The sequence below is a fragment of the Protomyctophum bolini genome (genome assembly GCF_963924005.1).
Source record: "Protomyctophum bolini genome assembly, chromosome: 18".
Lineage (NCBI taxonomy): Eukaryota > Metazoa > Chordata > Actinopteri > Myctophiformes > Myctophidae > Protomyctophum > Protomyctophum bolini.
Window position 1 is genome coordinate 38772907 of NC_137879.1, and position 27942 is coordinate 38800848.

The following is a 27942-nucleotide window of genomic DNA, read 5'->3' on the forward strand; positions in this document are numbered from 1 at the left end:
GGTGTTCAATAGCACTGATTTATGAAAATAAAATAATTAAACTCTAAAATGGAGTTAGGTGGTTTCCTCCCCACAGCAACGACGTGTCCATGTAGTGGTTTAAATCGTAAAAGTCCTCCTTCATGCATTTCTTATACGCCTCTATCCTGAATATTGGTACTGCAAATAATTATCAGCAGTATCAAAAGGCTCATTCATAGTCTGGATTTTCGGTGGTGAGGTGACCTGCACAGCTGAAATAACGTTGAGCGGTGGCGTATAAAAGCAGAGATAAGGGCTGGGGGCGGTGGTTGGCGGTGGTTTTGCTCTTCACCGCGGCTCAGTGACGTCATGTTGTAGTCCGGTGGTCACCTCAGTGATGTCATGTTGTAGTTCGGTGGTCACCCCACCACCGATAAATCCAGACTTATGAATAACGCTTTACTTGGCATAGTGCAACACTATATAGACTCAAATAAGACTCTCAAACTGGAACCGATATATATATATAATTCAGTCAGTGTAATGTTAATTCCACTAGCTGAAAACACCACTATAGACCAGTGGTTCCCAAACTTTTTCACGTCAAGGACCCCCAAATTGACACTAATTAGCCTGCGGACCCCCCCCCCCCCCCCGCATTTGAAAAGATATGCCAGGGAGCCCCCATAAGAGAAGATTTTTACGGCTCTAGCAGAGATTCTCAACCCGTTTAATTTCAAGTTTCAAGTGTTTGTTTAACTCTGAGAGTGTACAAATGAATCCATCTGTACACTCTCAGAGTTACAGACCCATAATAAGGGTCCATTTGGTTCCAAACTATCATTTAGCTGGGGGACCCCCTGGAACTCCCTCAAGGAAACCCCACTTTGGGAACCACTGGCCTAGAGTATTGGCTCTTTTCGACTACAAGGTTGTCAGAGATCCGTGCTTTTGTTGTGGCTTAACCCATTTTGTTATAATTTAGCTATTGAAAAATAGCAGACCTACAAGCTCGTAGCGCGCCACTCGGTGGCGCGCTACGAGCTTGTAGGTCTGCTATTTTTGAAAAATCGTGAAAATATTTATTTCAGAAAGGATTTAGAAGGGTTTTTTTTTTACATTTGGAGGTCAGGCCTGTTCCCGTCATAACACCAGAACCAGGGAGGTGGTGTACTGTACACTATACCTTACCAATACAAGTAAAGTCACATTTGCGAATGTAACCGATCTACAAGCTCACAGCGCGTTGCAATGTGACTCTCTGTGAGCTTGTAGATCAGCTGGTTTAGCCGTTTTTTGGGGGGAAAACCCTCAAGTATACAAAGTTCTGTGTTCTGAGAACTGGAGGTTACAGCACCCCCTCGTAGGCAGCTAAGGCCCAGATTAGATTCTAAGAACCTTATCTGAAATGTAGCATGTACGGAAAACAGAAGCTGTCAAATAACCTTTTATGGCACGGCACACTTATATAGTTCTTGTAGTCGAGAAAAGCTATAATAATTATGATCCCTGAACATTAAACTCAGGGTTCATGCAAAAAAAAAACAACAAACAAACAAAAACAGCATATTATAAAGGACAAACTGCTCCTAATATCATATCTTAGTGCATTTTCTGGAAACTCTGCTCCGTTCAAATGAGGGAGGAGTGGTTGACAGGCACAGAGAGACACAGTGTTCTTTCCTTTAGCTACACAAATGTCAGTGTTTTTTATCTGGCGTTTGTCCCTGAAGGACCTCAGGACTGAGACACGATCTATCTATCTATCTATCTATCTATCAGATTTGGCAGCCGTAGAAATACAACTGACTGGACCGTCCATTTGTAACCCTCCCGGAGTTAAATGAACACTGAGGATTTTACTGTACACAAAATAAGGCACTAACTTGACACACGCGCACGCACGCACACACACACACACACACACACGCATACAGTACACACGCACGCGCAGTCGCGCACACTAACAAACGCATACATACTTCAGATTAAAAAAATCGAGGTGTCACTTCAGAGTCAGCAGTCAAAGGAATATGAAATGAAAGGGGATGGTTGGAGGTGTGGGGGGGGGGGGGGGGGCTCAGATGAAGAAGAGTGCGGTCAGACCCAGGAGGGGGGGTTAGGGGGGCGCCAGGTCAGACCGGGGGGCGCCAGGTCAGACCGTCTCCGTCAGGTCACAGCGCCTCCTGAACTCCTGGCCTCGCTCGTGGATCCATTTGTTAGAAACTGAAGACAGAGAGGATACACTAAGGTAAATGGTAAACGGTGCATTTTATATATAATAGTGCCTTTATCCAAGGCGCTTCACAGAGAAGATTGTGGCACCCGGTTACCATCCAGCCCCTGAGCCACCGCCGCCCACAGTAAGTAGACCAAGTAGAGGCATCATCAATAATAATATTAATAATAATAATAATAATAATAATATTAATAATAATAATAATAATAATAATTTTTATAGCGCTTTTCTATGCACTGCGTGCTTACTCAAAGCGCTTACAATGGTCCATTCATTCCTACATTGAAGCAGCGAACAGTCAACACACACACACACACACACACACACACACACACACACGGAGTGCAAAACATACTCTCCCCATGCATGCCGCGGGCTGCTGGGAGACAAAGATGGCCGACTCACCCCACTTGTTCCCCACCAGGACAGGACAGGCTGCGTGTCTGGTCCTGTAGTCTCCTTCTCCGTCCGGAAAGAGGTTGTACCAGAACACGGCTGACCCCTATAGACACATTAAAGATTAAAGATCCATACAATCTCACCACTGAAAAATGTTGCCAATTAAAACACTTTGAGGGCTTTAAATTGTTTAATCCATTCTGACCCGAGATCAGATTCTAAAAATTGTCTTCTACATCCTGACCAGTTTTCTGAAAAAGCTATGTTTCTATGTCAGTCGTTCGATTTTTTCTAAAATAGCAGATCTACAAGTTCGTACGAGCTTGTAGATCTGCTATTTTGTGCTGTGCTGTGATCTGTACCTTCCTGGGCACCACGGACGCCCCTATGTCTGTGAAGACGGTGGCGCCCCCTGAGGCCACGTCGCTCATCTGCAGCACAGGAGGAGGAGGAGGAGAGAGAATCAAAGCCCACACAGCGTCAGAATCAGAATGCACGGGAACTATCCAACAAATACACATTATTTCTTTCTTCTTCTTATTCCGATGAACCGATGAGAATCGTTCACACGAGCGTTGTGACATAATGTGACTCAATTAAACGGTTATACTAACGTATAGAAGCCAGGTGGCGATGCGGTTTCCTGTGCCCAGCTCCTTAAAGGCGTCCGGTTCGTCTTTCTGTAGAAGACAAGACAAGACTTTGAGTGTTTTCCAGTGAGCCAACACGCAGCAACAACAGCAGCACCCTGACTCCGTTTGACCCGAATGGAACAGAGCCTTCACTTAGTATCATCGGTAACACCTGTGAAGGAAGCAGGGAAGGGGCCCCAGGATCTTTCCAGAATGGCAGGTGTGCACAGCAAAGAGATTTTATATAAATAACACGACAGTCCTCAAATATTTGAAATCACCACTAGATGGCGCAGCCGTGGTGGTGCTGCCGGCATCTCACTCCAATATGGCCAACACTTTGTCCATGTAAACACCTCAAACAATCACGTAAACATGCACGTGCACACATGCATGCGCATACATGCACCCTTACATTCTGAATGAATATGTTACTAATTTCTGCTATATGGACCAAACAAACTGGTTCTTACCCGTCCAAAGTCAAAGTGAGGCTCGTACTGCCCTCCGACTCCATAGTTGGCCACCTGCAGTTACACACAACAGTTAATTCAAACGGTCAGTGACATAACTTCTCACAGCCAGTGTATTTCGACAACCCCGACTGTGACATGTATGATGTGATCTACAACGTATGATGTAGGCACTTAGCATGTATAAAATATATATATTAGAATTAAACAATATATACTGTCCAAAATAATAGTCCACATTGAAACAATATGATACCAGGTAAACAATGAACGATGCTAGCATCTGTCTAAAATAAATAACGCTATATCTAAATGACATTTCAATCTTTGCATAATAAGACTGCAAAGGTCGTCACGGCTAAAATGGTGCATTTATATAGCAGATTGTGCATTACATTCACCCATTCACACACACACACACACACACACACACACACACACACACACACACACACACCGATGGCGGCGGAAACCATTCAAGGCACCAACCAGCACATCAGGAGCAATTCGGGGGTTCAACTTCAGTCTTGCTCAAGGACACTTGGACACTAACTGGCAACCTCGCGGTTGCCATCCAGCCACTCTACCCCTGAGCCACCACCACTATAGAGCGTCGCAGTCCCGCACCCCCCTTGAGAAGCCCGGAAAATAAATCCCTGTTCATTTTCCTCATAGAATTTTCAGAAAGTATTTATTTAAAGACGTTTACGCCGGTTGTTTTTCTTCTTTGTAAATATTCGTTTGGTCCAAAATATCGTGCGTGTCGTCACGATTTGTCACGACGAGAGTCGGCTTCGTACGACGCTTAAAAAAGGCCTTTAAAATAAATATACGTTTTGAAAAGCCTACGGAGAAAATGAATGGAGAATCATTTCCTTAAGGCCACTCGTCGTTCTGAAAGGGGGAGGGGCTCTATAGGCCAAGTTCTCCGGGGTGAGGTGGAGTCTGACGAGGAGGTTCTAGTTCTAGTGTTCAGGTTCTAAGGGCGTTGTGTCGCCTGTAGCTCCTCTGTGAGGTGGAGTGTGACGAGGAGGTTCTAGTTCTAGTGTTCAGGTTCTAAGGGCGTTGTGTCACCTGTAGCTCCTCTGTGAGGTGGAGTCCGACGAGGAGGTTCTAGTTCTAGTGTTCAGGTTCTAAGGGCGTTGTGTCACCTGTAGCTCCTCTGTGAGGTGGAGTCCGACGAGGAGGTTCTAGTTCTAGTGTTCAGGTTCTAAGGGCGTTGTGTCACCTGTAGCTAGGTGATTAGTGATTAGTGTCACCTGTAGCTCCTCTGCGGTGGTGATGTCCAGACCCGTGAGGTCCTCAATCCTCTGGTTGATGCGGTCCACTACTGGATGCTCGTACTCTGCCAGCCACGCACTGCAGCGCGCACACACACACACACACACACACACACACACACACACACACACACACACACACACACACACACACACACACACACACACACACACACACACACACACAATAGGCGGCGGGTGAGCCTTGATACGTTTGGGAAGTGCTAGTAATGTTTGACCAACTATTGTACAACACCGCGGACCGGGACGAAGTGACTGGCCATGATAATAAGATCCATTGGTATAACCGTCCGTTTGGCCCCCCAAATAATGCTATGAATAACAACACGCCGAGCCGTCGGTTTCAAAGGCATTAACCCATTTAGGCCTTCAAAAAAAATAAGAAATAAGTCTTCTAAATCCTGACAGTTTGTGCTAAATATTTCATGTCAAGGACCCCAAAAATGATATGTAAATTGGCCACCGACCTGAAAATATGTTATTCCCGGAACCTCTCAGAAGCAAAGATATGAGTTAAAAACGTTCACACTGTGTATATTCAAAGATTTGTGCCAAATCTTTCCAAAAATAGCAGACCTACAAGCTCGTACCGCGCCACTTGGTGGCGCGCTATGAGTTCGTAGATCTGCTATTTTTCAATAGCTAAAGTATAACACAATGCCACCAAAAGGGTCTTCCCGCCTGTCTTCCCTTTCACTTGACTCCAGTTCCAGTCAAGTGAAAAAGCCTTTATTTTGTATGGCTCGAAAATATATCTCGGCGAGAATGTGATATGAGCGTGTTATAAGAAAGTAAGTTTCTAGTGCATTCCTGTCAGAAGTTATGTCTATCTCCTTGCTGTGCTGTCCCTCTCCAAAATCCCCTGTGCACATTAATTTGGTGATGGGCCTGCAGCCAATCAGCTAATTCATTAGAAACAAATGGTCCGAATGTTCACTCGGAAATTCACTGCCGAGGTTCGAGTCCTAAAATAAGGGCTAGGGTACGGCCTTACCTCACGGAAAACTGGACTATGATGAATATAGGCCTTCATTTAGGCTCTTACCTCTTGGACACTCTGTAGTGAGCTGTGGTCAGTTTCCCTGTGTTTGGGTCATGGACTGTGGCACGTCTTAACTGAGAGAGAGACAGAGAGAGAGAGAGAGATATCAGAATGGAACAGAGCCTTCATGTAGTATCATTGGTAACACCTGTGAAGGAAGTAGGGAAGGGGCCCAGGTTCTTTCCAAAATGGCTAAATTCAATGGAGCTTTATCGGCATGAGAAAACATACGTTTACATTTTGCCACGGCAAAAGTGGAACAAAGAAATCAAAACAAAATTAATGTATGTACAATTAAATATAAATGGGGAAAATACATGAAGGTGTAAACAGAGCTGTTTGCCGCAACTATACGAAACTATCGACTATTGTCCGTCAGAAATAGTTCATCCATCCATAAACTCGTGAAAGTTGACAACATTACTTAGTGTAATAACCCATTTAGGCCCGACGTCGAAAAAAAACAAAAAAACGTTCGCTCTGAAAGAATATATATATTCAAAGATTTGTGCCGCATTTTTACGATTTTTCAAAAATAGCAGACCTACAAGCTCGTAGCGCGCCACTCGGTGGCGCGCTATGAGCTTGTAGATCTGCTATTTTTCAATAGCTAAAGTATAACATAATGCTTAGTTAAAACCAGAATGGGATAAGGCAGTGGTTTTCAACCAGTGGTCCTTGAGGGGGTTCCAGGTGGTCCCCGGCTAAATGGTGGAGAGTTGGTAACCAAAAATGGACCCTTATCAGATCTTTAACTCTCGGTTCTTGAGAGTGTAAAATGAAACCAAATGGACCTTTACATTTTTACACTCTCAAGAGTTAAATTATTGTTAAATACCTGCATTATAGGGCTACTTAATTTACAAGATAAGAAGTCTACACAATTAGAGCATGTAAAATAAATAATGTTAATCTCTCTTGTGGACAAAATACTATAAAGAATACTATACTATTTTATTTTATTTAAATTTTTTATCATCGTCATGTGAAAGCAGGGAATCATAGCTTCAAATTGACATATTGGTAGTTCAGTTTGACCCACCAGTTTTGGAGATGTGGCTTATAGAGTAATGTCTCGCAAAGAAAACAGGCTTGAAAGGTTCACTTCTGTGGTCTCTAACATTACGCCTAGCTAAATGTTCAACCCATTTTGGGCGGGTACCCCCAAAATGGTGTTAGCATTATGTTATGCTTTAGCTATTGAAAAACAGCAGATCTACAAGCTCATAGCACGCCACAGAGTGGCGCCCTACGAGCTTGTAGATCTGCTATTTTTGAAAAAACATAGCGTTTTCAGAAAACTTTTTTTAGAATCTGATCTCAGGTCAAAATGGGTTAAGCATTCATTTTTCATATTTACATGTCGATTTCAGCTCTGGTATTTATTTCAGACATGCTCTAGTATGTGAAGAGTCTGCCTGTGCTATTAACTCATTTAGGATAAAACATACGGTACATAAATTCAGTTTTTCTCCTCGTCAAATCTGGTCACAAATGGATGGTCCGTGTGTGACTCAAATGCCCAATAAATAACGAGGCCTTGATTATGGAACAAAAAAAAGGGTTGAAAACCAACTGGTACTATTAAAAGGTTATGGCGCCCTCCAGTGGCGACGGCGTGCAAGTCTCACCCTGGGCTTGGCCAGCTCCTTGACCTTCGCCATCTCGCTCTCCGACACCACGTCCAGGAAGCGCACGATGCGCGGGCTGTCCCACTCGTCCTCCTGCTTCACCGGGCCAATCACGTACACCGGGTGGCGCCCGTTGTCGTAGTAGCGGCAGAACAGGCGGCTCCGCCTGCGCGGGGTCTGATGGAAGGGGGGGGGGGGGAGAGAGAGAGAGAGAGAGAGAGAGAGAGAGAGAGAGAGACAGAGAGAGAGAGAGAGAGAGAGAGACAGAGAGAGAGAGTCATTGAGGCAGAAAAGAAACTGTGTTGTTTTTGGCAGCGAATTTTGACTTTAGTTTTAGTCCTATAGTCTCTTGAATGGTTTTCATTTAGTTTCAGTCACATTTTAGTCGCCTGGAATGTTTTAGTGTTAGTCTATAGTTTCAGTTTGACTAAATGTCACGTGATTTCAGTCGACTAAATCTACGGTTGATTCGGTCGACTGAAATGCATTCCGGAGGGCCTTGACGCCGGCGTCGTAATGACACTTATATACACTTGCTGAAAACAGCCGATCTACAAGCTCACAGCGCGACGCGTTGTGAGCTTGTAGATCGGTTTATTTTCAAGCATGCAACCAAGTGTAAAATGACGTATACTGGATCCCTTGTCCAATAGTCCCTTCCTAACATTTTAGCGTCTCCTACCAGCTTGAGTCCCTCTCCTCGGCACAGCTTATCGTGTGTGTGTGTGTGTGTGTGTGTGTGTGTGTGTGTGTGTGTGCGCGTGCGTGCATGCGTGCGTCTCCTACCAGCTTGAGTCCCTCTCCTCGGCACAGCTTCTCGTATTTCCTCCTCTCGGGCAGGTAGTCGGTTTTGAACGTGGGACGGCCTTTCTCCTTCGTCCCCTTGGTCTCCCTCTTCTCCCTCGTCTCCCTCTTCTCCCTCTCCGCTCCCTTCCCTCCTCCTCCTTCTCCTCCCTCCTTCCTCCTCGCCTCCGTCTCCTCCTCCTCCTCTGCCTTCTCCTGCTTGGTCAGCTGGTACTCAAAGTACTTCAGGTTACCGTTGGCCCGCTGGTGGTCAGGGTCTGAAAGAGAGAGAGAGAGAGAGAGACATGAGGACACCATTACCATTCTGACCTGAGATCAGATTCTAAAAAATGTCTTCTACAGTTTTCTGAAAAAGCCATGTTTCTGTGTCAGTCGTTCTTCGATTTTTCAAAAAAATAGCAGACCTACAAGCTCGTAGCGCGCCACCGAGTGGCGCGCTATGAGCTTGTAGATCTGCTAACACCAAAAGGGGTTCCCGCCCCCAAATTGGGTTAACTTAACCTGGATCTACAGATTGTAGATCTTCTATTTTTGAGAAAATGTGGTGCAAATCTTTGAATATATATTCTCTCAGAGTGAACGTTTTGGCAGTTTATGTAGACTTAGAGCATTTAATGTAAACATGTATACCGTAGTTTCATTTTATAAATATTCCACTGTTACGTTCTTAGCGTACGTATGATTCCTGATAACTACTTTGTATGTACGTGATGTATTGCCATGATTTTTTTGTTCGTGCTTAATGTAAGTCGCTCTGGATTAAGGCTAAAATGCTACAATGCCTAAATACAAAATTGTAAATTGTATTTCAGAACGTTAACTTTCCAGGAAGATAAAAGGCTTTAGTTTCCATTTCTATTAGCTTGGAATCCCTCATCGATGGTTGATCCAGTGTGTGTCCAGTGGAAACCTCGTATGAATCTGATCCCAGGTCAGAATGGGTTAATCAGACCAGTGTGTGTCCTAGTGGAAACCTCGTATGAATCTGATCTCAGGTCAGAATGGGTTAATAGACTCTACATTTCTGCCGCGCGCCACTCACCCAGCTGCAGCAGTCTCCTGGTGTGCTCCAGGGCCCTCTCCAGCTCCCCCTGCTGGTAGATGGCGTAGCTGAGGTAGTCCAGGACGGTGACGGCAGTCACGACAGTGGCCTCGTCAGCGCGCGGGGCGGCGGCGTTAGCGTCGTTAGCATGGGCGGCGCGGTCCAGCTGCGCCAGCGCCTCCTCCATCCACAGCTCCGTGTGGTAGTAGTCGGCCTCGGAGTACGCCACCTTGCCCAGGTCGAAGCAGTCGTCCGCCGTCAGCCGGGCCCGGTAGCGCACGTCGTCAGAGGACGTCCCTGGTAGAGAGACAGAGAGAGAGAGAGAGAGAGAGAGAGAGAGAGAGAGAGAGAGAGAGAGAGAGAGAGAGAGAGAGAGAGAGAGAGAGAGAGAGAGAGAGAGAGAGAGAGACAGAAAGACAGAGATACAGAGAGACAGAGACAGAGACAGAGACAGAGACAGAGAGAGAGAGAAAATGTATTTGAAAACGTCAGCTACGTATAGTTACTTTGTATATTTTGATTATACTTATTATTACAAAACATACATTAAGCCACTTCAAAACATACATTTTCGGGGGCTGCATTCGCAAATAGCCCCGATCCACAAGCTCACAATCGCGTCGTGCCGAAACCACCGATATGGATTTTTATGTTGTGTTTTTTGTCTTTTTTAGCAGATCGGCAAACGCGGCGCAACGCGACTCATTTTTAGCTTGTAGATCTGCAGACCTTTGAGCTTGTAGATCTGTAGACATTTTAACGATTTCTCAAAAATAGCAGACCTACAAGCTCGCTATGAGCTTGTAGATCTGACGCGGAGGCTGGCGCGTTATGACGACGTAACCAGAAATCAAACTATAACTCGCTCGCAAGAACATCTGGGAAACTGACTCCGATGCAAAGTGAACGAGGGGGTAGGGACGATCTTAGCTCGCTTTGCTCTTTGTCTGTGAGGCGGATCGCGGAAGTGGCTTTTTTATTGGCTCAATAACAATAGATTGTCCGTCCTGAAACTGGGGGGGGGGGGGGGTCGGGGTTCAATCCCCGGCCGGGTCAAACCGAAGACTGTACAAATGGGACCCAATGCCTCCCTGTTTGGCACTCAGCATCAATGGGTTGGATTTGGGGGGGGGGGGGGGGGGGTTAAATCTTCTAATCAAATGATTCACGAGCGCGGCACGGCTGCAGCTCACAGCTCCTTGGCTGCAGCTCACAGCTCCTTGGCTGCAGCTCACAGCTCCTTGGCTGCAGTTCACAGCTCCTTGGCTGCAGCTCACCGCTCCTTGGCTGCGGCTCACCGCTCCTTGGCTGCGGCTCACAGCTCCTTGGCTGCAGCTCACCGCTCCTTGGCTGCAGCTCACCGCTCCTTGGCTGCAGCTCACCGCTCCTTGGCTGCAGCTCACCGCTCCTTGGCTGCAGCTCACAGCTCCTTGGCTGCAGCTCACCGCTCCTTGGCTGCGGCTCACCGCTCCGAGAGATGGGTCAAATGCTCAATTATACTATTGCTTATTATTATACTAAGGCGTGGAATGTGTTCAAATGTCAACCGCCAGAGGCACATAATTCAACAGGTCCAAACAACCACGTTGGCACTCGGGAGGCTGCCAGCAGGAAAGTAAGTAAGTTTGTTTTGTTCGTCCCAAAATGGATGAGTTTTGGAAAATGATACATGAGCAGATACAAAAGATATTGGGATATGAGGTGCCTATGAAGTGTGATGTTTTGTATTTAGGAAACTTGATGGGGGGTAAGATTCGAGGAGAGGATAGATATTTGGTAAACATTTTATTGGCGGCAGCAAAGAAAGCTATCACAAGAAAATGGGGACAGATGGAACCTCCAACACAGGAACAATGGGAGGACTTGATTCAGGAGATTCATTTTATGGAGAAACTAACACATAGTCTGAGGCTACAAGAAGAAAAAATGGAGGACAAATGGTATAAATGGACAATATTTAAGGGTATAGGGGAATGAGAGACAATTGTAAATGCCTAGAAAGATGTAAGTATGTAACTTTTTGTAACGCAATGTCGATGCCTGTTGTATTTTTTATTTTTCTGTTTTTTTATTTTTTGTACGTCTGTGATGTAATATGTATTGTAAGTTTGACTTTTCTGTCTTGTCTTGAAAAAAAAAAGTTAGTTTTCTTCGTTTTGTTACAACTAAAAGTGTTTTGTATGACAAAAGCTCCATATTATTCTGACAGCAATCATTCACAAGCAGTGGGTCGGGACGCCGACACATTTCTATGTGTCCCTTTATTGTTTGTTTCCTGCATTTAATGATTTAACATGAATCATTTCATCGGTCGGTTGGTTTCCTTCAGGGCAGGCTGCAACGCGTTGTGAGCTGGTAGATAGCTATCTTGGTTGCACCACATTGGTGCACGAGCACACGCACGCACCCACACCCACACCCACACCCACACACACACACACACACACACACACACACGCGCGCGCAGACGCCTCACCGGGTAGCGGTCCAGTGGATATGGTGCTGGTGGCCAGCTGGTAGGTGTCCTGCAGCCTCATCAGGGCCTTGGCGGCGCCCACCTGGTCGTCATCGTTGGGGAAGTGCTGCCTCTGGATGGTCAGGTTGGAGATGAACGCTATGGTGGACGCAACAGAGAACACACAGGGTTAAAACCCTTCTGGACACACAGAGAACACACAGGGTTAAAACCCATCTGGACGCACAGAGAGCACACAGGGTTAAAACCCTTCTGGACACACAGAGGGCACACAGGGTTAAAACCCATCTGGACGCACAGAGAGCACACAGGGTTAAAACCCTTCTGGACACACAGAGAGCACACAGGGTTAAAACCCATCTGGACACACAGAGGACACACAGGGTTAAAACCCATCTGGACACACAGAGGACACACAGGGTTAAAACCCATCTGGACACACAGAGGACACACAGGGTTAAAACCCATCTGGACACACAGAGAGCACACAGGGTTAAAACCCTTCTGGACACACAGAGAGCACACAGGGTTAAAACCCATCTGGACACACAGAGAGCACACAGGGTTAAAACCCATCTGGACACACAGAGGACACACAGGGTTAAAACCCATCTGGACACACAGAGAGCACACAGGGTTAAAACCCTTCTGGACACACAGAGGACACACAGGGTTAAAACCCTTCTGGACACACAGAGAGCACACAGGGTTAAAACCCATCTGGACACACAGAGGACACACAGGGTTAAAACCCATCTGGACACACAGAGGACACACAGGGTTAAAACCCATCTGGACAAACGGGTTCAAAACACATTTAGACCCGAGAAGACCAGATTCTTCTAAATCATGACAGTTTTCTGAAAAAAAACTACTATGTTTCAAATGTCAGTGGTGCTCAAACTGTCTAATGTCAAGGAACCCAAACATTATATAATGTAATTGTGCGCCGACCCCCCCATCTGAAAATAATTTGCTCCAGAGACCCCCCCGGATCAGGCAGCGTAGGACATACATACATACATACATACATACATAGGTTGGTTGGTTGTAAAGAGGCTTCCAACAACCTGGGATGCCAACAAAAAGCAGCTAAACGGCTTGCAAAATTCTGTGCAAGACGGCGAAGACGCCGTTACTTGTACCCCTGAAGTGTGTGTGTGTGTGTGTGTGTGTGTGTGTGTGTGTGGGGGTATTTGTCCAAGATTTGCTGACTGCATTCTGTACAGCACCTTGTAAATATGTATGTCCTTTTGTATTTGCATCTCTTACGTGGACATAAATGAAATGATTAAAATGTATGCGTGCGTGTCGTGTGTGTGTGTGAGTACCAGGGGTGCCGGTGGTGGTTCAGGGGTAAGTAGAGTGGCTGGATGGTAACCGCAAGGTTGCCAGTTTGAACCCTGTGGGCTTGAAGTGTCCTTGAGCAAGACACTGCACCCCTAATTGCTCCTGACGTGCTGGTTGGTGCCTTGCATGGTTTCCGCCGCCATCGGTGTAACGTGGGAGAATTTAACCCATTTTGGGGCGAGAGAACCCCTTTTGGTGTTCGCATTACGCTATGCTGTAGCTATTGGAAAATAGCAGATCTACAAGCTCATAGGCTCATACGAGCTTGTGGGTCCGCTATTTTTTGAAAAATCGAAGAACCACTGACACATAGAAACATGGCTTTTTCAGAAAAACCGTCAGGGATGTATAGAAGACATTTTTTTTAGAATCTGATCTCAGGCCAGAATGGGTTTTAAAGCACAATCTATGTAGTAAAAAAGCGCCTTGGATAAAAGGCTATATATATATATATATATATACATATAAATGTCAAGCGTTTACCATCGGACATGTCCGTGAGCACCAGGCTCTCCAGCGCTCCCCACTCCGTGTTGAGCCTCTTCATGAGTTTGAAGGCGTTGACGGGATGGCCCAGGAAGCCCTCGGGGTCCTGAGTGGCCGCCGTCGACACGGCGTCCAGCTTCTCTGCCCACCTAAGCACGCACGCACACACACACACACACACACACACACACACACACACACACACACACACACCAAGGTTATTATAGTCCACTGAAACGAAACACACGGCTTGGATTGACCCATTTTGACCTGTGGGAACGATTCTACAAAGTTTTCTGAAAAAGCCATGTTTCTGTGTCAGTCGTTCTTCGATTTCTTTCAAAAATAGCAGACCCACAAGCTCGTATAGCGCGCCACTCGGTGGCGCGCTATACGAGCTTGTAGATCTGCTATTTTTCATTAGCTAAAGCATAACATAATGCTAACACCAAAAAGGGGTTCCCGCCCCAAAATGGGTTAATGTTTTCTAAAGGTCCCAAACATGGTATGCTTTGTCCCGTTTTGAGGTCCCACTAATAGCCGCGTGCGCGTGCACGTGCACCGTGGATCATCATGTGTAGGGTGTTTCTACAATGGGAGGCCTGAGGAGGAGGCTAGCTAACGGAAGCTAACGGAAAGCGAAAACAAGGTGTATATATACACCAATAATATTTGGTAACACACTGTAACTTTAGCTCCAAGGATCTGTGTAGGTTTATTTTACCAATGTGCATGCATTGCGCACGCACGCAGGCGCACACGCGCGCGCACACACACACACACACACACACACACACACACACACACACACACACACACACACACACACACACACACACACACACACACACACACACACACCAAAATCTGTGTAGGTTTAGTTTACCAATGTGCACGCACGCACGCCTTTTCCCACTTTGCCTGGAGGTGGTTATTCAATATGTTTGCACAAACCCTTGGTTCAAACATCAGACACACCCTGCCTGCCACTGTGCTCTCAGGTTTAACATGTGGTCGCTGTATGGAGAACCAACACTATTGTCACCTAGTAATCACTGAGGGACTATAACACAGCAACCTGATCCATCACCACCGTACCTGTACCTATAGCCAGCCAGCAGACCTGAGATCAGATTCATACAAGGTTTCCACTGGACACACACTGGTCTGATTAACCCATTCTGACCCGAGATCAGATTCTAAAAATGTCAGTCGTTCTTCGATTTTTCAAAAATAGCAGACCTATACAAGCTCGTATAGCGCGCCACTCAGTGCACCCTCAGCTGAAACTCTGTTATGTACTGCATATATAAACAGGAGAGATGTGCCTTTTTTAATGTCTGGAGCTAATCCACAATGCTTCTCTTTGTAGGTTCGGTGCTGCTGGTCGATATGGGCAAAATATTAAAGATATTGTCAGAATGGTTGCTTGGTTACTTCACTTACACTCAAAAATCGATGCGTTTGCTGGCTTGAAAACCTGTTCTGCTACTAGGGAGGCATCGTGTTACCCTGCAGCATAAATTTAGGCTGGTGTCCCTATTTTGGGGCATTCCATTAGAGGTGGAAACTTTCCCAAAGTCCTCGAAAATAGAGTTAAATTATATATATTTTAAACTCAAAAACTGTAAAATAGGGCTTGCCTTAAGTGGTTAAAGGCAAGCAGATCCATACTACTGCCAACAGATTGGACTTGCATAGAGAAGAAACTGCATATTTTCTTAACACATTCCGGACGGGAACCAACTTTTGATGTTTTAAAAGCATTACGTTATACATCATCTATTGAAACATATCAGATCTACAAGCTCATAGCGTGGCACTCGAGCTTGTAGATCTGCTATTTTATTTTAAACCATAAAAATGTGGCCAACATCTTTGAATATATATATTCGACTGACATTCTCTGACAAGATTTTTTTTGTAGAATCTGTTCTCGGGTCTAAATGGGTTAACGCGCAGGTTGGCAAGGCTGCGTTTACAGTCTGTCATTAGAAGCACGGAGGAACGGTGCTATACTGTACACACAGGAGGATTTACTCTGTTCTCACTGTGATGACAGATCACCTCTGAGCTCCATAAACAACGTAACATCTGTACCGTTGGGGAGGAGGCGTGTCCCCGCAAAACCTTTATGCCGTTGTTGGTGCAAGAGGTGAAAGACATGCACCTCCTCCAGAGACGCATGGGCCCCTTACTGTCTGTCTCTCCTACACTGTCTCCCTCTCAGCTGTCCTGCTGTCTGTCTCTCCTACACTGTGTCCCTCTCAGCCGTCCTACTGTCTGTCTCTCCTACACTGTGTCCCTCTCAGCTGTCCTACTGTCTGTCTCTCCTACACCGTCTCCCTCTCAGCTGTCCTACTGTCAGTCTCTCCTACACTGTCTCCCTCTCAGCTGTCCTACTGTCTGTCTCTCCTACACTGTCTCCTTCTCAGCTGTCCTACTGTCTGTCTCTCCTACGCCGTCTCCCTCTCAGCTGTCCTGCTGTCTGTCTCTCTCTCTCTGTCCTACTGTCTGTCTCTCTCTCTCTCTGTCCTACTGTCTGTCTGTCTCTCTCTCTGTCCTACTGTCTGTGGTGGACATGCAGTCTTTCGTACTTTTTGACCTGGTCCAGCTTCTTCTCCTCTGCTTTGATGTAGTCCTTCAGCGACGTCAGCAGGTCCTTCTCTGTGAAGACCAGGTCAGTCATCTGGCCTGTTGGGAGTATATACACACACACACACACACACACACACACACACACACACACAAGGAGCAATTAGGGGTTCAGTGTCTTGCTCAAGGACCCCTCGACACGATAACTCTGGGGGAGGAGCCCACAGGGTTCGAACTGGCAACCTTGCGGTTACCATCCGGCCACTCTACCAGTTATTTTACATCCAGAAAGTGTTGTTTAGAAAGTGAAAAGTCTTAATTATCTATCCATCCATGTTTGATGTTACAGTGTGTTCGCCTCGCGTAGCCAGAGAATTATCACTGCCCGGGGCCTTTTGTGTGTGTGTGTGTGTGTGTGTGTGTGTGGTAACTTAAGTTGTGAACGTATGAAATGAGAAGAATTACGCACCGATGGAGGAGAAGAAGTCAGGGCTGTCCGCAGCGGAGGAGACAGAGCAGCACAGCGGACTGAGGAGCAGCACACACCAACACACCGCCTGCATCTGGACAGAGACAGAGAGATTTGATTTGAAAGAGTCCTTAAGCACTGCCTTAGTATTAACCCATAATTTAGGCCTGACGTCGAAATAAAAAAAGGAATGTTCGCTCTGAAATAATATATTCAAAGATCTGCGCCGCATTTTCACGATTTTTCAAAAACAGCAGACGTACCTACAAGCTCGTATAGGACTATGAGCTTGTAGATCTGCTATTTCAATTTCAATTCAATTTCAATTTCAATAGCTAAAGTATAACATAATGCTTAGTTAACCCATTCTGAACGGGAACCCATTTTGGTGTTTAGCATCATGTTATGCTTTAGCTATTGAAAAATAGCAGATCTACAAGCTCATAGCGCGCCACCGAGTGGTGCGCTATGAGCTTGTAGGTCTGCTATTTTTGAAAAATCGACTGACTGACATTTTTAGAATCTGATCTCAGGTCAGAATGGGTTAATCAGACCAGTGTGTGTTCAGTGGAAACCTCGTATGAATCTGATCTCAGGTCAGAATGGGTTAAAACACCAAAAGGCGCTCCCGTCCAGAATGGGTTGAGCGCTGCCGGGTTGTACAGACCATTACACGACTACATCAAATCACCACATCAAACGCATCAAATGCTGGATGAGTGAGAACTTTCTAAATGAGGATAAGGACAGAAGTTCTCATGAATCGGTTCGAGTGAGCAGAAAGAATCAATAATAAGCAGACTTGGCAACCTGACCAAGTAGAAAGTAACAGTACAGTAAAGAACCTGGGGGGTCATTATTGATTCTGAATTGAATCACACATTAATTAACATGTTACCAAGATTGGCTTTTTTTCACCTTAGAAACATTGCACGAATCAGAGCCCATTTGTCATTGGACGATGCAAAAGCGCTGATCCACGCCTTTATTTTTTCTCGGCTTGACTACTGCAATGCACTTTCTTCTGGACTGCCAAAGAAAACAACTGACAGATTACGACTTGTCCAAAATGCGGCAGCCAGAGTTTTAACTGAAACTAAGATGAGAGAACACATTACTCCAGTTTTAGTTTCACGGCACTGGCTTCCGGTTGTTTTTAGGATTGATTTAAAAATGATTTTACTTATTTATAAAGCTCTCAATGGCCTCGCACGTTAGTTCCTACCTACATAAATGCCTGCCTAAATATGTTCCAAACCGGCCCCTCAGGTCTTCCACCGCTGGCCTGCTCGGCTGTGCCTAAAAAAATGGCAACTAAAAAACACGATGAAGCAGCTTTCTGCTTCTACGGGCCGACGGCGTGGAACAAACTCCCACTGTTGACTGTACCTTCGACAGGCAGCCTCTGTAGACATTTTTAAAGCACAGCTCAAGACCCACTTCTACACTCTTGCTTTTAGTTGATCTTTTAAATTCCTTGTTATTATTCATGTCCTTACTGTATTGCATTACTGCTATTATTTGCCATACTTTTATTTTCTTTCTTTCTTCTCCATTGCTCTGGAAAGCACTTTGAGCTGCATTTCATGTCAGGAAAGGTGCTATACAAATAAAGTTTTATTAATATTATTATTATTAAAACAAAACCTAACTTATATGCGAGAGAGAGATAGACAGACAGACGTAGAGAGGGAGAGACCAAGAGAGGGATAGAAAGAGACATACAGAGAGAGAGAGAGAGAGAGAGAGAGAGAGAGAGACTTTAAATGACGCACTGATAACATAGGAGATAGAGCCTTTATCACCCATAGTCTACACTACACAATACAACTTTAGCAATCATGTGGACGTTGTCAAGAGAAGCGATGGAAATCAGCAATGACACCCGGGGTTTGTTATTGACCAGACCAGGGAAAAACTAAACAAATGACACACGTTTTTGTTAACGACCAGACCAGGGAGAAACTAAACAAATGACACCCAGGGTTTGTTAACGACCAGACCAGGGAGAAACTAAACAAATGACACCCAGGGTTTGTTAACGACCAGACCAGGGAAAAACTAAACAAATGACACCCAGGGTTTGTTAAGGACCAGACCAGGGAAAAACTAAACAAATGACACCCAGGGTTTGTTAACGACCAGACCAGGGAAAAACTAAACAAATGACAACCGAGGCTTGTGAACGACCAGAAACTAAACAAAATGTCTAAAACGGTGTTCTGTGGAAGCCAGAGTGACGACCAGCGGTCGTCAAGTGCGTGAGTGTACAGGGTTTGCCCAGGCCGGGCCTTCATTTTTAGGCCTATTGAGAACTCTAGTTTTCGCCAGTTGCCGGGCATTAATAACTTTGGGGGAAGGCCCGTCTAGTGTTTAAAATGGACAGGTATCAGTCAAAAGGGAGACATCGAAGAGGATGGATGGATGGGGAAGGATCAACATATGGATCAATAAATGTCGTTAGAACAGGTTCTGACGTATATCCATATATGGAGATCTAAGGGTTGCAAGCAGTGTTGTTTTTGGCAGCAAATCTCTATTTTAGTTTTAGTCATAGTCTTTGGACTGAAACTTCATTTAGTTTTAGTCACATTTTAGTCACCTGGAATGTCTTAGTGTTAGTCTAGTTTTAAAATGTATTTTGGTTGGGTCTTGATGCCGTCGTAATGAGTGTTTTTACACTTGCTGAAAATAGCTGATCTACAAGCTCACAACCCGTCACGACACGTGAGCTTGTAGATCAGCTATTTTCAGCATGCAACCAAGTGTAAAATGACTTGTGCTGGATCTCTCGTCGACTAGTCCCTTCCTAACATTTTAGTCTAGTTTTTATTTGTCGACGAAATTGTCAGTATATTTAGTCTTAGTTTTAGTCATCGTAGCTTCGTTTTCATTTAGTTTCCATTTGTTTTTGTCAGTGAAAATAGGTAGTTGTCTTAGTTTTAGTCGACGAAAACAACACTGCACGCAAGTCTCTAAAGTCTTCCGCAGCCCTCCTCTGACACGATGCAAGAAGAAGAAATGGCACTATATGTATCTTGTAATGAAGATCAATGAGGACCGATTATTGGTATATGAAGACAAGGTTGAAAATGGGTGACGGTCAGGCTGTTCAGATAATGCATGCTATACTCTCCGATTCTCGAATGAACCGGGTTCAACTCATGGAACCAGAGGACTTGCAGTATTGTAGGACGTCACTACATTCAAAACAGACTATAGAGGCTTACCATAACCACGGCATGCCTCTGCCTCACAATTAATTTTCACCCCAAAAAATACCAAAATATCATCAAGTCGAGTGTATATTCAGCCAAATCCTCAGTAGAGGAAACAGCTGCGACGCTTCAAAACAAACTAATTTGGCCTGTGCGTGAACCCGGCCTGGATCACCCTGAAAGCCCTTCAACTATAAGCACAGCCCGGGCGTTTTACATTACAACAGTTGTGACAGTCCTGACTTGTTTCACTGACGTCTTGTTGGCATCGCGCCCTTACAGAATGTTCATCGGCAGCCCTGTAAGGATCCGAGCGGAGAAAAACTTTGTCTTTTCAACATCACAGCCAGGCCCTCAAGGCCATGCGGGATGCAGAGAACCATATAGCTCATAAGTTTGACCACGCAAAAGAACCATTACAGTCAGTGTCTGGAAGTCCAAGTGCCTCGCATGCAGTCCTCTCTGACTGTTTTGTAAGCCGTTTTCTTTTAATCGTTTCTCGTTGTTATACGTGTATATACCGTCTGTCTCTCCGTTTAAAACAAAGGACCACAGTGGAAATAAGTAACCAGAGTATTGACTTTATAACTGTGCTTGTTTTAAGATGCACGTCTGTGTTGTGAACTAAGTACTGGAGTCTGGACCCTCGTCTGGTTTTGACAGACGGGTATAGTGTGTGCCGGCTGGGTGGTGTACGTGACCCAATCCGGTTGAATTATTCCTTCGGTACGGCGACAGCGGCGGCGGGCCCACCGGGAGAACAATAGCGCGACACGACTCGAGACAGTGTCACGCTGAAGGTTCACAAAGTGTATTACACAACACAGGAACATATATAGTGTTGGATCATAATGACGTGACCACCAGATATCAGACATAATAACCGCTAACTGCAGCAAGGCTGACCTTGCCGTCTGAGATGTCTCTCGTAGCCTGCCTAACTATAAAGTATATGCTACAGTTCAGGCATGTACACAATACATATCAAGTATACACTGTGTCTCACGTTCAAGTACACAGCCATGGGCGATCAAGATTACCCTGTACCCTGATTTTGAGTGTCAAATCAATCTAATTGTTTCTAATCAAACTTCTATACTCACAGCCATGTGAACAGAACAAACGCTTGCACCTACTGGTATTACCAATACCATATAGTGCTATACTAGTTACTAGACATTCTGTACAGAGAAGAATAAACCTGTTAAACCACTGCTCTATCAACATGACTAACTACAGTAAATCATCAATCATAAAGCGCACGCGAGAGAGAGACAGAGAGAGAGAGAGAGAGAGAGAGAGAGAGAGACAGAGAAAGAGAGAGAGAGAGAGAGAGAGAGAGAGAGAGAGAGACAGAGAAAGAGAGAGAGAGAGTGTGTGTGTGCCAACCATTCCAGTGCGATCCCAAATCACGCCTCAGACAGTGAGTGACCTTTAGGACTATATAGGAAATGCTATGACTACTCCATCAACAGTTGTTTCGGCTCATACTGATTGTTATTAAGTGGTGCAACCACTTCTACATCCAGCTTTGTCCACCTGTGTACCTGTGTCTTAGAGCACGAGTATGTTACTCATTTATACCAGTAGGGGGCGCCAGAAACAGAGAGAGGGGTAGTGCTGTGTCTCTAATGAGAGAGAGAGAGAGAGAGAGAGAGAGAGAGGGGAGTTGCACCACTTGGTTCACACAGGTGTGATTTTTATAAAACACGCTGGGCAACAGTTGGAACCATTGAGAACCAGGGACGTGCACACATAGACATCAAAGGGGGGCTTCAGCCCCTGCCTTTTGGCTTTTACCCGTCTGTATAAAACAACTGCCCTCTCCAGACCAAACGAATGCAGCGTTTACTGACGGTGGAAGAAATGCAAATGTCCTCTCCTCTCCTTTCCATGCCATGTCGGAAAGGCAGCAATTCAGGAGAATTGTTTTTTTTTCCCCCCCCGAAGTCTCCTGAACTTTGAACACATATTTTGCGTTGAACAAATTTGTTCAATGCAAAAATACGTACAAGACGCATCTCTATAGCTAAAGAGTGCTGTGTTGTTGCGCCCCGAAAATAGCAGATCTACAAGCTCACAGCGCGCCGCAGCGCAACGCGCTGTGAGCTTGTAGATCTGCAATTTTTTTTTTGTCCAAAAGTGCCCTCTTATAAAGGATTTTAGCTTTCCGTCTCATCCACATACATAATCATTCATACAAATATGTCCAAAACAGTTACTACGTTTCAGGATTCAAGTCTAATTCAAAACCAGCAAAAGTAGCAGATCTACAAGTTGGAAACTTGCGAGCATGTCGATCTGCTACTGTTGCGAGACGCTGGAGTATGATCAAGTTTACAACAAACAAACAGACAAACACAAAGAAAGAAACACGAAAAGTTCAAATATGGACATAAGAAGTTTCTACCCGACAACAATATACAAATAACATATTGTGCACGCACGAGCACACACACACACACACTCTCTCCCACTCTCTTTCCATTTGCCACTCACAAAATACACACGCACACGCAGGCAGACTCCTTTTCAGACTGGTTTGTGTGGGGCAGTTATTTACGAGAGGGGTATAGTCACAGAAAATATGCAGAACGGCACAGGTTCAATGACGTGTTGGGACTCCATTCCCAACCCCAGCTCTGAATCTCAATTAGCTTACGGTAGTTTATTTACAACAAGGCAATCCAAACGTGCGTTACACACACACACACACACACACACACACACACACACACACACACACACACACACACACACACACACACACACACACACACACACACACACACACACACACACACACACACACACACACACACACACACACACACACACACACACACACACACACACACACCATTAAAAGTAACTCATTCAGAGACACACCAGGAAGACTGTGCAGAACAACAGCATTCAGTTGGAAGAAGAACAGAGCGGAAAGGTTTCTGGGAGTTTGCTCCAGATATTTGTGGTGCACAAAAGTCAGTTCACAACGAGGCGCAATGAGAGTCGCATTGGGAACTTGTTTAGAGAGAGAGAGGGGATTTATTTTTTAATGTCTTTAAATGTTTACCTATAACGATACGTCCACAATAGAGACGTCAGGTTGAAAGGTAAATGGTGCATTTACAGTATATGTAAAGCACCTTTATCCAAGGTGCTTTACATAGATTGTGCATTAGCCTACATACACCCATTCACACACACACATTCATACACCGATGGCAGCAGAAACCATGCAAGGCACCAACCAGCACATCAGGAGCAATTAGGGGTTCAGTGTCTTGCTCAAGGACACTTCGACACTAACTCTGGGGGAGCCCACAGGGTTCGAACAGGCAACCTTGCCGTTACCATCCGGCCACTCTACCCCTGGCCCTGATCCACCACCACCGCCATTGGTTAAATAATGTATGGTTGCAGACAAACACGCGTCTATAACATGTAGAAATAATGCATGAAATAATTTGAGATAAACTGCAAATGCTAAAGGGGGCTGGGTGTGGCAATTGCCCTCACCTAAAGACAGTGGTTCTCAACCCTTATCAGTGCATAGTGTAGAGATCAGTGATTCAATCACCACTGGGTCAAGTATAAGAGCTAAAGGTCATCATCCGTGACACTGATAAGCATGGACAGGAGTCGAGGCATTCCATTTTAGTTTGACTCGGTTCCACAGATAAATAATGTAAAAAACAGCAGTTCTAGAAAAATGTTTTGTTCTTTCTTTATATTATTTGACAATGTGGCCAATGTTACCCCAGTTGTTATAGCATAGTAAAGCATAGTATAGCAAAGCAATCAACACACGATGCCATAGTTTGTTGAATACTTGAATAATATCCTTGCCGAGCCATGAGGCCCATAGGGCAGGAGCCTATCTCCTGTTTCTGTAGCGTGAGGCAGCTTGATGTACAAGTACAACGCCTGGACATGACGCTCTTATGTCGCAGGGATTTATACCCCCAATCCAACCCTTGATGCCGAGTGTCAAGCAGGGAGGCACTGGGTCCCATTTTTACTATTTTTAGAGTCTTTGGTATGACCCGGCCGGGGTCATATACTGAACCCCGACCTCCCAGTCTCAGGGCGGACACTCTACCCACGAGGCCACTGAGCTAATCTTTTTTTATTTTCTTTCTTTTGTTGAGTATTACAAATACCGGTAACTTTAAACGGTCCTTAAATTGTCACTTCACTGTCTTCTGGGGACCCTCCCCAAAATCACAAGGGGAACCCCCCCTGGGGGTCCTGACCCACCGGTTGAGAACCCCTGGCCTAACAGCGGAGCGACAGCCAGACGAATCTTCCGGAAGTGCATGATTTGTCAATGGGACCCGGCGACTACTGGCGATAGAGGCGAACAGGCGATGGTAGAAAAGTGTGTGGAGGAACGTCGGCCGAAAAGATACAAATAATTCATCTTTTGGGGCGACGTCGCCCGGCGATAGTGGGCGATAGCCAATGAAATTCAGGCGATGCTCGCTGTTGGTCTCCCGCTGTTAAAACGTACTGTCAGAGAGCTGAACACTGCTTCTCCATGTCGAGTTCTGACTCACTCGGGGTATAGAAAGAAGTTCCTCTCTCTCAGAGTAATCTAGTGAGAGTGTAATGACACTCCCGTTGCCTCCATCCCGTTGTAACAATGGCATGCGGAAGTGCTCATTCTATATATCTCAATGGGATAGTTCCAATGTTTGGAACTATCGCCCATAGGCACCCGCTTTGCGGCGAGATCAAAGCGTGTCGCCACTCTCTTACTAGATTACTCTGCTCTCTCCGTTATCCCCACTGTCCCAGCAGCAGTGCACTTCACACCCGGGTCGTTTAAGGATAGCGCGTGCGCCGTGCGGGGAGCGAGAACGTTGCGAGAAAGTGTGGGAACTTGGGGAGAACTACGGAATATGGATTGTGTGGTTATGTCAGGAGTGGAGTGGACTACATATCCCCACTTCTATAGGTCCAGGCCTGGTTTATGATATTTTGACAAATTTGCCCCCAGGAGCATGCCACATAATAGACTCTAAAGGCACCAAAAGCCCAAAACGTTTAATTGAATTGAATTTAATTGATTGCACTTGCAATAAACTATTCATCAATCAATCAAAAGTATATGCAATAAATAATGCACATCAGCGTCACACGTTGAATTTGTAACTTACCCTGTTTTAATAGGGTAATTCATCGCGTGTTTGCTAGATTTATTATGTCTTTATTGTATTGGAGCACATTCACATATACCCAACCAAATGACATTAACCCATTCTAGGCATACTTTAGCTATTGAAATCTAGCAGATCTACAAGCTCGTAGTGCGCTACGAGCTTGTAGATCTGCTAGATTTCAATAGCTAAAAAAATGTGTCGCAAAATCTTTGAATATATATTATTTCAGAACGTTTTTAACTAAAATCTTTGCTTCTGGGGGGGGGGGGGGTCCCTGGAACTACATATTTTCAGATGGGGGTCCAAATACAAATACAGATAATTCTGGGGGTCCTTGACATGAAAAAGGTTAAGCACCACTGACTTTTGTGAAATTTTGTAGAATCTAGTGACAGGTCTAAATGGGTTAAAGTGACTCAGACTTAATTGTTGCTCCCTTGGAGGAGCAAATTATGACCGGGTTTCCGCAGGGTCGTTACAATAACGTAAGTTGTGTACAATGTCTTTAGTTACATGGACATGTTAAATGGGTCATACACCATACTGTATGTATGGTACTCCTTTCCTTTAAGCAAAACAAATAGGGAGGTCTTTCTTTTAACTGAGGATAATAACTAAAACCCTTAATGGCACTGTGGGCATTCACACTGATCCTGCTGTCTTTCACTTCACACAAGTTCACAGCCATTAGCCAATGAACTTCTGGTTTCCTTGGCACCCAGAAAGCCCAAATACTGCAGAAGGAGAATGTCAAATTTAACAGCTGAACAAGGCTTGTCCTGACATAACCCCCAACGCGACCAGGAATGTCTCCGAAAAGGTTGAGGATTCACCCGGTAGGGTGGAGAGACAACAAGTAGACTGCCACGTCCTTCACCCCTCCCCCGTCGTCCCGCACCCCCCCCATACGGAGCCGCTTCATTTTGGGGGCAGGTGGTACGCCTGCATCGGTGACCTAACGAATTCGGTGACTCTTTTTGGGGGTTATTGGGTTTAACATTGCAGGGCTTTATAATTTCTTCAGTGCAAAAAGTCTCAAAAAGAAATAGGACAGGATTAAGCTTTGCAAGTTGTTGTTGATGACGACGACGACGTTTGTGAATTCTGGAACCATCCTTGTTGTTCTAGCACTGATTTTTACTAAATGAGCTGATGCAATATAGCATCATAATATATCATAATGCATACCCTTTCAACAGCAACTCATGAAACATAATGTTTAGCTAAGGAAGTCCCCTTAATCATATAGCATACGGTACGTTTCCAACAGTAAATGTATAATAGTTAAATACATAATAAAAAAAACCCAGATAAATCTACGGTAACCGGATTCGATGGGTCGCCAATTGCGGTGTAACGCCCATCAAACTAGCAGAGGTATTGGAATAGTTTCCAGTGAGTTCGTGTAGGTAGGAATCAAGGATTAGGAAAGTTCAACACTTTACATCAAACAATCCCAGTCTTCCGCTACAACGTTGCCTGTACAAAGGAGATATGACTCTGAGCTGGCATTGGCAACATTATAACAATAACAGCAACATCACTTAGGCTAATCACACAAAACAAAAATAAATAGTTTTCTACACAAAACAAGCCACCATAACACGGACTGTCCCCGGTTTGCACACAGCTTCAACTTCCAAGTTAAGACTATTATTTTCTTCTTCTAATCGTCATGCATGCATTATTGTCGTACAGTAAAAAAAAACAAAAAAAAAACGCGTCTATATGATTTAAGTTGAACTGATTGTCATGTGCATTATTTGACACAACTCAGCTGCTCTACACTTATAACGGGTACTATAACGGTTTCATTATGGGAGTCAGAAGGAACCCCCATAATATGAGATGAGAGGAGCAGCGACAGTAATCGCAGGAATTTTCTAGATTTAGCATGAGCGCATGCAGCCACCCTCCCCCTTTAATGTTTCATTTTATAAATGTGTGTCACAGTCTCACAGACAGTCTCAACTCATGTCATTGTTGAAACGCACAACGCAATAAACCGTTATATAGACTACGCTACAGTAGCCTTGGCTCAGTCAAGACTACCACAGATGTATTTTGACATTTGTATAGATCACGATCATACCGTAAAAGTCATAAGACTCGATCAGATTCAAAATAGGCTACATCTATGTCAGTCTTTGCTCCAAGGCTGTTTGATCCAAGGCTAACACTACTACTACATACACTACAGCAGTTTACCTACCTTGTGTCTGGCTGGTGGCTCGCTGCTAGGCGGACAGCAGAGAGGTGTGTGTGTGTGTGTGGTGGAGGAGTTCCCTGGTTGTTTTGAAACAGCACACAGATTCACAGAACAGATCGACAAACCCTCCTCCTCCTCCTGTGTGTCTGCCCCGATGCAACACTTACTAGTGTTGCCAGATTTTGTCTTTTTGTGTGTGAGAGATAAGTAACTAGGTATATGAAAACAAGCTTCCCTTGCACATTTACAGATGGGAGATTAGGGACAAATGTGACGTGAAAGTATTTGATAACCACTGGCTTAAATAATAATTTAAATGTTTAAATGTAATATTTAAAAGCAATACTTTAAATAAAAACAAGCCCAATGTCACTTATAATCAGCGGACATGGCAACCCTGACACTGGCACTACCAGCAACAACCTCTTCCTGTCGCCATGTAATCCC

At 44.9% G+C, this 27942-nt stretch overlaps 1 protein-coding gene across 1 annotated transcript; it reads right to left on the minus strand.

Annotated features, from left to right (window-relative positions):
- Positions 1-27629, minus strand: p4ha1a (prolyl 4-hydroxylase, alpha polypeptide I a). The gene is made up of 15 exons (XM_080789686.1): positions 27499-27629; positions 16901-16994; positions 16434-16530; positions 13834-13985; positions 12001-12138; positions 9525-9821; positions 8465-8739; positions 7679-7855; positions 6051-6121; positions 4964-5063; positions 3705-3758; positions 3214-3279; positions 2962-3030; positions 2606-2702; positions 1-2187 (listed from the first exon to the last, which is right to left on the minus strand). The coding sequence occupies exons 2-15, from the start codon at positions 16992-16994 to the stop codon at positions 2117-2119; spliced, it is 1758 nt and encodes a 585-aa protein (XP_080645812.1). The 5' UTR covers positions 27499-27629; the 3' UTR covers positions 1-2116.
- Positions 27630-27942: the final 313 nt, after the last annotated feature.

Excerpts from the sequence above, each read along its gene's own strand:
- p4ha1a (XM_080789686.1), bottom strand. The coding sequence starts at position 16,994 with ATGCAGGCGGTGTGTTGGTGTGTGCTGCTCCTCAGTCCGCTGTGCTGC. Across the intron at positions 2,703-2,961 it reads CGTCCGTGGTGCCCAGGAAG|GGGTCAGCCGTGTTCTGGTA; the intron begins GTACAGATCACA and ends ATGTGTCTATAG. Across the intron at positions 2,188-2,605 it reads CCTGGTGGGGAACAAGTGGG|TTTCTAACAAATGGATCCAC; the intron begins GTGAGTCGGCCA and ends CTCTGTCTTCAG.